This window comes from Canis aureus, chromosome 23 (assembly GCF_053574225.1).
Source record: "Canis aureus isolate CA01 chromosome 23, VMU_Caureus_v.1.0, whole genome shotgun sequence".
Taxonomy (NCBI): Eukaryota; Metazoa; Chordata; class Mammalia; order Carnivora; family Canidae; genus Canis; species Canis aureus.
Window position 1 is genome coordinate 46,406,159 of NC_135633.1, and position 12,399 is coordinate 46,418,557.

Below are 12,399 nucleotides of genomic sequence, written 5' to 3' on the forward strand. Positions count from 1 at the left end.
CTTAATTAATTCTCTGATGGATCTAAGAAGCATTGTTGACTTTCAACTTGTTCTTTTTATTTGTTACAACAGAGTGATGACTTCCAAGCTCCTTTTAATAACCAGTCATCTAGTTAAAATCTTTTGTTTCTAATAATATATTTGATTTTCTTGATTTCCAGGTTAAAATATGCTTATTTTGCCTCTTCCTTTTCAATAACTTGCATAGCATGTATTTATGTTATCAAATTACATTGGATGATACTTAAAAACAATGCTAAATAACACAGTCATGATAGTAGGTAACCTTATCTTGTTCTTTAATGGGAGTACTTCTACTGTTTTAATATTATACTATTAAGTCAGATGCTTACATAAGTATTTACCTATTCCTTTCTAATTAAAAAATTCTAAAAATCTCAAATAGATGAATTTTGTCAAATACTTTTTTCATTATGTGCCTTTTCTGTATATATAAAGATGATTATGTGAAATGTGTGGATTATAACAGAAATTATATCAGCAGCACTTGCACTATGCTCAGTTTTGAAGTCTGAAATATTTCTTATCTTTTCCAGAATTAGCATCATGTTAATTAGTGTTCTACCTAGTTAAATAAACTTTAGACATATATACTTTTCCTTATCTCCTTATCATCAATTGAACAGTCACTATTATTCCTATTGCATCATGAATATATTAAATATTGCTTTCACATTTATCATTTTCTCATACTTTCTAATTTTTAAATAGTCTCTATCATTCTATTGTAATTATTTGGCTTTTTTTTACTAAGAATTTTAACACAGAGTTTTTATTCTTTTAGGCCTTAAGGGGGTTAATAGTATCTTTAAATTACATCAAACTAATTACATATCCAATGAACATGCTTAAACTACCTAACAGAATAGTAGGCAAGACATTACTGAGCCCAGTGCTGACATCATAAGCTTCTAGTAAGCAGAATTGAGGGGGGGAAAAAAAAAGAACTGAGGAGCTTTTACTCTGACATCCAACCTAATAACTGTCAAAGTAGATATTTTTAAGGAAGAGTTTCTATGTTCCAAATACTAAGAGTAGTAAAAGTCCTGGGGATTTTTATTTTTTCCTTAATCCTATATCTATTTCCCACAGATTTTTATTTCATTAATTGCTTTCATAATAAAAAATACCTAGTGTTGTTATAAAAGATACAAAATCTTACAAAAGAGAGTTAGTGGTAATGTTGGAGAGGAAAGTTTCAGTAAAATGGAAATCATGGGAGTTTGGACCTAACATTTCCATATTAAGGATGGATGTGAGACAACTGTGAATATTTTCAAATGGATTTTGGTGGCTCTTGATGACAGAAATAAATTAGTGACTACCTTCGGTCTCTCTTCCAAATTTTCCTCATATAATCTCTTCAAAGTTTTTTTCAACATTATTTGATTATTATCCACACATCTTCTATTAGGAAAGAAAGATCATAAAGGGCTGGAATCACCTGATGGGGCTGTGTCTCTTATTAACATTTTGACCATGATCTGTTTCACTGAAGAGCAGAAACAAGTACATTCCAGATGTGTGAGCCAGTATGAATGGAGGCGGGAATGAGGACGTGACATTTAAGGGACTATAAGAAGATAAGAAGACTCTCTATCTATAGAGATAGTGTTATGTTTTGGAAAAGATGGACATACAGTATGATAGATTTGATGAGACCAAACATGGAGAACCCTGAACACAAGACTTAGAAGTCTACACTTTCTGTAAGAAACAGGGATCCCCTGGAAGATTTTTTTTTTTAAGATTTATTTATTTATTTATTCCAGAGAGAGAGAAAGTAGAGTGAGGGGCAGAGGGAGAGGGAGACAAGCAAACTCTCTGTTCAGCTGGAGCCCCACTCAGGGCTCGATCCCAGGACCCTAATATCATAATCTGAGCCAAAACCAAGAGTCCAACACTTACTAACTGAGCCACCCAGTCACTCCTGCCAGAAGAATTTTTTTTAAAGATTTTATTTATTTATTCATGAGAGGCACAGAGAGAGAGAGAGACAGAGAGACAGAGAGGCAGAGACACAGGTAGAGGGAGAAGCAAGCTCCATGCAGGGAGCCTGAAGTGGGACTCGATCTCAGATCTCTAGGATCACACCCTGGGCCAAAGGCGGCGCTAAACCACTGAGCCACCCGGACTGCCCCAGAAGAATTTTTAAACAGAGGTGTCACATTATGAAAGTGATATCAGACGAAGACTAGCCTTATGATGGTGCATTAGCTAAATCAGAGAAAGGCAAGCATACCATACATAAGACTTAGGGGACTATTAAAAATGAAAGGACGCATGAGGCACCTGGGTGGCTCCATTGGTTAAGCGTCTACCTTCACCTCAGGTCATGATCCCAGGGTCTTGGGATCCAGCCCCATGTCGGGGGGTCCTTGATCAGCAGGGAGTCCGATTCTCCCTCTGCCTCTCCCACTTCTTGTGCTCTCTGTCAAAAAAATAAATAAAAACTAAGGAAAAAAATGAAAGGAAAATGAGCAAACAATTTCATATTTCTCATTCTACTGATTCAGTCAACAAATTTTTCTTAAGTACTTCCACATTCTAGATACCAAGCTCTAAGGATACAACAGGGAATAAGACAAATATATCTGCCCTTAAGGGGTTTAGAGCAATAGTCTTTTTTTACCCAATGAATTTATTTTTCTTTAAACTCTTGCTTTTAATAAATGCCCTCCAAATATTTTCTCATAAGCATATTTAAATGTAGCAGCATTTTACTTGTAATATAAACTTTAGAATGCTTTAGAATGTTCTGTCCTCTTTGTTCCCAAGGTATACCTTCTTCATCCTATTATGCAATAATCACTGATTTGCTTACCTCCTTTTCCATGACATGACTCTAAGCCTCATGCTGGCAGAAACCATGTCTTACTGGACACTGTCTCCTCAAAACTTCCGGGAAATTCCAAGAGTACAGTGAGTCAGTGAAGAAGTACACAGATTTTATTTGGAACTATGAATAAAACATAGAATTTCCTTCTTCGTTTCCCAGATGTGGCTAACAAGTGGTTTCAAGAGTCACCTGATTAGAAGTGCTCCTCAAACTTTTCCACCAACTAAACAGAGCAAATGAGAGGACAAATGTCTCCAGTGTCCCAGGGAGCTTGAGGCTTCCACTGGACACAGGTATAAACAGCTTTTAAGTCACACTCACTCAGGTGTGGTTCTATGCACTAGGGATATAAGTAAGGTTCCTGCCTTTGTAGAGCTTAAGATGAGAGAGGTCAGATGAACAGTAATCAATAAGCAAGAAAAGGTCCTTACCATTTTAGCAAATTTTAAAATTTATTTTTTATTTAATAATAATCTTTAATAGTTAATATTTTTAGGTCTTATTTAAAAATTCCTTCCTGAGGCACCTGGGTAGCTCAATCAGTTAAGCATCTGCCTTCGGCTCAGGTCATGACCCAGAGTCCTGGGATCGAGCCCTGCATTGCTTTGGGCTCCCTGTTCAGCAGAGGGCCTGCTTCTCTGCAGTTCCTCCTGCTTGTTCTCTCTCTCTCTCTCAAATAAATAGAATCTTAAAAAATAAAAATCCCTTCCTTGTGCACGTAATAAAGATAGTATCACATATTTTCTTTTAGATTATAAAATTTTGGGCAGCCCGGGTGGCTCAGCGGTTTAGCGCCACCTTCGGCCCAGGTTGTGATCCTGGAGACCCGGGATCGAGTCCCACATTGGGCTCCCTGCACAGAGCCTGCTTCTCCCCCTGCCTGTGTCTCTGCCTCTCTCTCCTTCTCTCTCTCTCTCTGTGTGCCTCTCATGAATAAATAAAATCTTTATAAAAAATAAATAAATAAAATAAAATTATAAAATTTTGATTTTCAATTTTAGGATTTTAATCTAATGAATTCATTGTGTATATGTGAATTAGGAACTCAACTTCTTTTTTTAAAATTTCAATATGCTAACCCAGCACTGATTACCAAATAATTCATTCTTTTTCCACTGATTTGTTATACCATCTCTGTCATATACAGAGTCCCTACAAAATCAGTCATTCTTGAACTCTGTCATGTGTCTTCTTGATCTATTTCTGTTCTAATTACTTTAGCTTTACAAACTAATTAAATTAATTCCCCCCTTCATTTTTCCTCTTAAATAATCTTGACCTTTTACCTTTCCATATAAATTTCAGAATCAACTTGCCAAGGTCTGCAAGACAAACTTGAATTTGGTTTGAAATTATATTGCACTAACAGATACATACTGAAAATATTTGACATCTCCAGGCGATTGTGTCTACTCATCTATTTTTTTTAAGATCTTATTTATTCATGAGAGACACAGAGAGAGAGGCAGAGACCTAGGCAGAAGGAGAAGCAGGCTCCTCACAGGGAGCCCAATGTGGGACTTGATCCCCAGACCCTGGGATCATGCCCTGAGCTAAAGGCAGACGCTCAACCACTAAGCCACATAGGCATCCTTCTACTCATCTATTTACTTAGATTTAAGTTCATTAATAAAGTTTGTAACTTTCTCCATAAAGTTCTTATGTATCTTTTATTAGATGTATCCCCAAGTAATGTAATTTTGTTGCTCTTGTGACTGGAAATCTTTTTAAAATCAATCACACTGTCTAAATATTTTTGTTAAGGTACAGAAGCAAGATTTATCTTTTTAAAGTTATCTTACATCCACCAACACAACAGTGCTGGTAGTTTGCATATAGATTTTTCTTAAACTTTCCACATAATCATCTTAAGTTAAAAAAAAAAAGCTTTCTTCCTTTCATTTCTTACATTTATTATTTTTTTTTATTTTATTGGCTACAAATTCTGCATCATGTTTCGAAGTTTAAAGGCTATGCTTCTAACATTTCCCCATTAAGTATAATGCGGAGTTTTGATGGATATCCTTTATTTGGCTAAAGTTGTTCTTTTCAATTCCTAGGCTCTCAAGAGTTGATGCTGGTCTGGCCAGTAGAGGTGCTAATCACAAATAAGTGCTAACTTCAACCATTTTTTTCCCTGGCTAGTGAAATGATTATGTGTGATAGACACTGTTCACTGTCTACCTAATATCAGTTCTATGAGCCTTAACTCATTCTGACTAGATCTGTGTATTTTTAGAACATGTCAACATTCATGGATACGCTAGGTAAGAAATAATCCAGTTATCTCTGACCTTTGGTTAATAAAAAATATGAATATATATAAAAAGCAAATTTACTTCATTTAAGCCAATTAAATATTACAAGATAAGGGCAGATGGCTAAAAATATAATCCAAATATTACAATTTTATCTCCTATATAGAATATATATTTATATATACATACATTATATGTATGTCATATATTCTAAGATCAAAAAGGCCTTCTAAAATAGAGATAAAACACAAAATAGAATTTCATTTTAATATTTGATTTTGAATTATAGACAAACATTGGTATAAATGCTCATCGCAGACATTACAAAGGAAATGTTGTATAGCCCAACCTTTAATTTATCTTTTAGTCATCATCACTTAAGGAACTTACTTGAATTAAAATCCAAAGCTATACAAATTACACTTTATAAATAAATAGAGCTGTGCATCTGAATTTTAAAATCCTGAACTTCTGGGGCGCCTGGGTGGCTCAGCGGTTGACATCTGCCTTCGGCTCAGGGCGTGATCCTGGAGACCCAGGATCAAGTCCCACATCGGGCTCCCTGCATGGAGCCTGCTTCTTCCTCTGCCTAGGTCTCTGCCTCTCTCTCTCTCTCTCTCTCTCTCTCTGTGCCTCTCATGAATAAATAAATAAAATCTTTAATAAATAAATAAATATAAAATCCTAGACTTCAAGGAAATTATTTCAGTCAGCAAATAAACTAACCAGACACCAATTTCCTAGGTTCTTTTTTTTTTTTTTTTTTTAATTTCCTAGGTTCTTAATTCCACTGTGTCAAACTTTAAAAATATGTTCTTGGGATCCCTGGGTGGCGCAGCGGTTGGGTGCCTGCCTTTGGCGCCTGCCTTCGGCCCAGGGCGCAATCCTGGAGACCCGGGATCGAATCCCACGTCAGGCTCCCGGTGCATGGAGCCTGCTTCTCCCTCTGCCTGTGTCTCTGCCTCTCTGTGTGTGACTATCATAAATAAATAAATAAAAATTTAAAAAAAAGTAAAAAAAAAATATGTTCTTATTAAGAAAGCCTAATTTTAAAAAACTATAGATCTATTTTTTTTTAAAGATTTTCTTTATTTATTCATGAGAGAGACACAGAGAAAGAGAGAGGCACAGACACAGGCAGAGGGAGAAGCAGGCTCCACGCAGGGAGCCTGATGTGGGACTCGATCCTGGGTCTCCAGGATCACACCCTGGGCCGAAGGCAGGAGCCAAACCGCTGAGCTACCCGGGCTGCCCAGATCTATTTTTTAAAATGCATTTGCATTAAAATTTTTGTATGAAAGAAGGGCAGAGAATAAAAGGGAAAAATTTTGTATGATTTTTTTTAAATTTTTTTAATGAAAGTAAGTTCCACTGTCAATTGAAGAGGCAATGAAACAAAGAGAAACACTCTACAATTATTCACTGAGACACATGACTGAATTTACCAAGGTTGATTTGGTGCTTAATTTTTCAGAAAAACGTGTACTGGATTTTATCTGTATAGGACTTTTCCACAACAAGCAATACTGAAAAGGTGAAAAGTACAAAGAAAATTCCACTTGAATAAATGTAAATTTCAGATATCTGACATAGTTCCATATACCCTCTAATTTTCCATTCTCTCTTACTGATGCAGAAGCAAGAAAACCTTGTTTCTTTTTTTTTTTTTTTTTAAGATTTTATTTATTCATGAGAGGTACAGAGAGAGAGAGAGAGAGAGAGGCAGAGACACAGAGGGAGAAGCAGGCTCCCTGCGGGAAGCCTGATGGAAGACTCAATCCAGAGACTCCAGGATCAGATGCCCAACTGCTGAGCCACCCAGGTGTCCCAACAAATCTTGTTTCAATAAGAAATCCTCAAGAGAAGCTTTCATGTTCAGCTGCTAATCAACTAACACACTATCCTTTCAGTAAAGTGTCACTGCATAATACCTGTAGCAGAAAATTTGAATTTCTACAATTTAAATGAGGATTTTTAATGAAATTGGATTAGCTTTTCAATGCACGGTGCTTTCTATACTTCCATTTAAAAGCAGTTACTAAAGGAGCTTTAGAAAGGTTAAGGCTCAGGGCAGGGATAAACAGTTGAGGCTATGTGGAGAACTCAAAGTCTAGAGGTTAACCAACTTCAAATCATCTGTGAATGATGATTTTCACAACTATCATACCAAGCCCCTCATCTCACACATAGAGCCAAACCATGATCCAGCAGAAAACAACACACAGCTGTCTGCAGTTAGGTCCACCTATAATTAACTAGCACATTTCTATTTTATGGCCACTAAAGATCTACACACTAAAAGCAAAATATTCATCAACTAATAAAATTGAGAAGAGGGAAGATTTTTACTACAAAAAGTCTCTTTCTCTGCTTATTTAGAAAAGCAATTTTCATTTACTAAGGAAGTAATATTGAAAACTGGTATTGCTACCTCAAAAAATGTATTAAAGATATTCTTTGTCACCTAAGAAAACCTCACCGCACCTATGAAGACAGCAACAAAGTCATAGAAAGCTAGTCTCCCTGCATAATGTGCTTCACAGGAATATTACTAAACAGAGACTAAGTAAGGGCAAGACTTACTGTGTGCCTTTAAGCACAGGACTTAATTAATCTCTTATGAATACCAGGTTTCTCATTAATCACATGAAGTAATAATATGTCTCACAGGACTGTGGTGAAAGTTAAATGACAGGAAGCATATATAAATGTTTATCGGTAGCAAGCTAGATTTTTTTTTTTCAAGTATTAGAAGCACATCCTTCTTCCCACCCCACCTCTGAAAAGAGCACAAAATTGAAATTAGGCTGCATTTTTAAATGATACTAATAATTAATGTAATGTTAATCATTCCTCTCCTTTCCACAAGTGGGAAAAAAAAAAGACTAGTAATCAAACAGATCTTTAAAAATGAGGGGAATAGGTAACAGCTTACACACTACTTTGGAAAGTACAGTCAACCTTTGTGGCCCAAAACCATCTTCTCCTTAATTTAACATTTAACAACTGTCTCTTCATTCATCTCATAAAAATTATCTAAGGGACCCTCTAAGTTGTGAAAGATGCCAAATTCATAAGGCACTAATGGAGATAATTCTAAAGTCTCGAAGCTGATGATACCTTCATCAGTTTTTGATAACTTCAAAAGATTCCCCTGGTACCCTACAGTGCTAAGAAAGTCAGTAATTCTGGACATTTTTGTATCTAACATTAAACCTGAAGGGACAACAGGCATAAAATAAGACTACTCCAAACAAATGTGCATATGTGATCACCCTACCCATGATATTACCTCCAAATAAAATGTAGGCAAATGATCTTTCGCTTCAGAAGGAAAATAACTTTGTTCCTTTTTTGGGAAGGAAGAGGGAGAGGGAGGGGGGAAGGAAGGGGGTAAGGAAAGGGGGAAGGAAGGGGAGAGAAGGAAGCAAAGAAAGGAAGAGAGAGAGAGAAAGCAGAGAAAAGAAAAAGGGGGGGTGGGGTGGGGAGAACACCTAGTGTCCAGATCTTGGTTTCTAATACCATTCTCCAATAAAAAAACAAAACAAAACCTGGGTTCCTTGAGAAATGGATGACAATTTTAACACTGAGGCAGGAAATACCAAGATGAGCCTAGAGCATCCTGCAGTGCTTACTTAGTAAAGTGAAACAGAGCTCAGAACAAAACAAAAACACCACCACAATGATGCGAATATGGCAAAGGGGTGGAGGATCTGACTGAATTAACGCTCAATTTGGAACTGCAACAATTTGAGCAACAAAGTAACACTAAATTGCAATCCAAAATACACAGATATCCGTAAGTATATACTAAGATAAATAAATCATTGCATAAAGCCATACATGAGAAGAGACAAATCTCCATGCAGAATAATTACGAAAAATGCGTGTAGATGTTCCACTCTCAATAGAGCGGGCTTAAATGTGGGCTGTACACAGCCACTGCCTTCCAGAGAGTATAATATAAAAAGGAGAGGGGGGGAAAAAAGAGTATTTTGCAGTGAAAAACCCTAACACTACCTCCACCAAGTGATTAAAGTTAACATCAACAGTGATAAATCATGTTGATACTATGTACCTTTAATATGAGTGATGAAGATGGCTATTTACCTCTGTGGTCTTCTTCCCCAAAAGATAGAATCCCAGTCTACGGGCAAAATATCATTCTACAAAACCCCCGACGAGTGCTCTTTAAAACTGTCAAGATCATCAAAACCAGAGTCTAAAAGCCTGTCATAGCCAAGAGACTCCTAAGGAGACATGACTACTAAATGTAATGTGATATCCTGGATGGGCTCCTAGAACAAAAACAAGGAAATCAGGTAAAATCTACGGATATTTGGAAAAAATATGAGCTTTAGTTAATTATAATGTATCAACACAGGTTTATTATTTTTGACAGATGTACCATACAAATATCAGACATGAATACGAGGGGAAACTGGAGGTCAAGTATATAGGAACTCCATACTATGTTTGCAATTTTTCTGTAAATCTAAACATGTTCTAAATTTTGAAAAATACCTAATAGAAATAAATTACAATGTATAAATAAAAATTAACATAATGACCCTCATTTTGTCCCAATGTATGCCAGTCACTCTTATTTCTAAGTATAGTGTACCGAGGAAATGAAGGAAGCTAGCCTTCCAAGAAGCTGAGAGCAGAGGCCACCTTTCAGCATCCTGTGATGTACCACAATTGACATGTGTACCTAGCGAAGTACTTTAACTCAATTAACCCTCACAAGAACACACAAATGGTTTATTTTGAACCATTTATTTTTTACTTCAGGCAAGAAACTGGAGATAGAATATAATATTAATAATGTAAGCATAGTAAGAGGCAAAAGTGCCATTTCTACCATTCCTAGTATGAGTTCTTTATCAGTTACAACATGAAGTTAAAAACAAATGATGTCAGTTGAGTGTCCAAATCTTGGTTTCAGTTCAGGCCGTGATCTCAGGGTGAGGGATACAGCCCCACATCAGGCTGCACGCTCAGCATGGAGTCTGCTTGTCCCTCACCCTCTGCTCCTCCCCCTGGGCTCTCTCTCTCTCTCTCTCAAATAAATAAGTAAATAAATGAAATTATTTTTTAAAATGTTTTTCATTAATACAACCTGCCTAGAAGTAGACCAAAAAAATTCGTAGGTCTTCAGTGGATTTTTAATCAACATAATGAATAAATAAAAGATATACATATAAAACACGTGTTTTTAAATAGCAATAAATTAAGGAGACGGAAAGATTGATTTATATCCATTATTGTTAATGATGAACCTGCCCTTAATGTATTTCATGCATCAATAGCTAAAGATATTATGAAGCCTTCATAATTAGCACAACATATATCCAGGTTATAAAGACAAATCTTTATTATTTTTAGTGTTTAAAGTCATGTTATACCTAAACTATTATTTTATGACATTTCACAATACATAAGGACAAATAAGCAGAAAGTCTTTACAGATGTTTGTAATCTGTATTCTTTCATTTGTTGGAATCTGTTTTGAAAATGAAATACAAGAAAAAGATACAGTCTCAGTATATGCTCAAAAGCAAATGACTTCCTTAATATAAACAATGTTCTTATTAAAATTGTGAAAGTATAACCATTGCGAAAGCAGCCACTTGATCAGGATAAAAAGACACTAAGGTTTAAGGGTTAGCACTGCACATAAAATTCATTTTCTCCATCATTCATAGATAAGCAGTTGTAGAAAGGCAGATGAATCCAAAAACGTACAAGTGCTATAAGATATCACTGATGTGGTTAATTGTGTAGCAACAAGATTTGAGCAAATACAGTAATATTTAAAAGATAATGAGATGTATAGCAACCACAGCACAACATTTAAGTGACTTAGCTCCAGAACTGGACTAGTGAGCTAGAATATTAGCCAGAGAATTTATTAGTGATGAGACTTTGGACATATTATTAATTTCTATGAGTTGTTATTATTATAGAATGATGATGAAAATAGTCTCTGCGTCACAGAATTGGAAGAAGTATTATAAAAGATACTTCATTACAGAACTTAAAACGTCACTTGGGACATGGTAAGTACTTAAAAAATGTTAGCTATTATTGGCCATCATTATGGGAATAATTGTGAAAAACTTTTATACCACAACAAAGTCCATTAATTATCTTTTTGTAAAGAATTTAAAAGTTATCAAACTTAGAAATAAAGTACACATTTTTCTTCTACAAATAAATAAGATTTTCAATTTTTTTTTTTAAGATTTTAGTTATTTATTCATGAGACACACAGAGAGAGAGAGAGAGGCAGAGACACAAGCAGAGGGAGAAGCAAGCTCCATGAAAGGAAGCCCGACGCGGGAGTTGATCCCGGGTCTTCAGGATCACGCCCTGGGCTGAAGGCAGGTGCCAAACCGCTGAGCCACCCAGGGATTCCCCAAGATTTCCAAATCTGCTAGCCTGTTCTGGGATATTTTATAAAGACGGGTCTTGGGAGACTCCTCCAGCAAGATCTCCTGCTTACTTAGTGCAAGGTTATACTCATAGTGTTGGCCACAAACAGCTAACCAAAACTACACCAAAATGTAAAAACAGTGTACATACCCTCAAATCAGGAGAAAAGTTGTCTGCAGAAGTTGAAATGGAATCCGATGATACTACAGAAGCTGATTTTGTATGCACTGAATTCTCTGAATGAGAAGTGGAAGCACTACAAAATACAAAAACACATTATGTTTCAAAACTGGGGGTTTAAAAAACAATTTCAGAAATTTTACTAATTATAACTCCATTATTTATTAAAACTTCCATTGCTGGGGTACCTGGATGGCCCAGTTGGTTAAGCATCTTCCTTCAGCTCAGGTCATGATCTCAGGGTCCTGTGATTGAGTCCCAAGTCAGGTTCCCTGCTCAGCTGCTTCTCCCTCTCCCTCAGCCTGCTGCTCGGCCCGCCACTTTGCCTGATGCTCTGTCTGCCTACTTGTATGCATTCTCTGAATAAATAAAATCTTAAAAAAAACTTCCATTGCCAACTAGTACTATTTTGTCTATTCAAGCTTAATTCCAACCACTAATAAATTTCAAACTCTAATACTTAACCTGCAGGGTCAAGTATTCCTACCACATTCCCCCTGGATAGACTATCCCAGGACTCCTGAATAAACTCTGGGCTGATTTCTTCTTTTTATTCAACCATCCACCCAATTCATCCAATGAACACTCACGGAATGATCCAACATGCAAAGCCATTATACCAGGCACTATGATTTGGAGATAAATATTATACAATTCTCATGC

At 36.1% G+C, this 12,399-nt stretch overlaps 1 protein-coding gene and 1 long non-coding RNA gene across 15 annotated transcripts in view; one reads left to right on the forward strand and one right to left on the reverse strand.

The window, feature by feature from the left end:
* MTMR2 (myotubularin related protein 2) overlaps positions 1-12,399 on the reverse strand; it is a 121,834-nt gene that overhangs the window by 62,397 nt on the left and 47,038 nt on the right. For 11 of the 14 annotated variants that reach the window (XM_077867522.1, XM_077867521.1, XM_077867536.1 and 8 more), the window contains one exon: positions 11,707-11,812. In XM_077867522.1, the coding sequence (XP_077723648.1) occupies positions 11,707-11,812 (106 nt within the window). Of the gene's footprint in view, positions 1-2,313; positions 2,453-11,706; positions 11,813-12,399 lie in introns of all 14 variants that reach the window. The other 3 variants (XM_077867528.1, XM_077867526.1, XM_077867531.1) reach the window with 1 other exon arrangement.
* On the forward strand, positions 2,475-11,213 carry LOC144295109 (uncharacterized). The gene is made up of 3 exons (XR_013362528.1): positions 2,475-3,185; positions 9,253-9,440; positions 11,088-11,213. It is a non-coding gene; the product is annotated as an uncharacterized LOC144295109 (long non-coding RNA).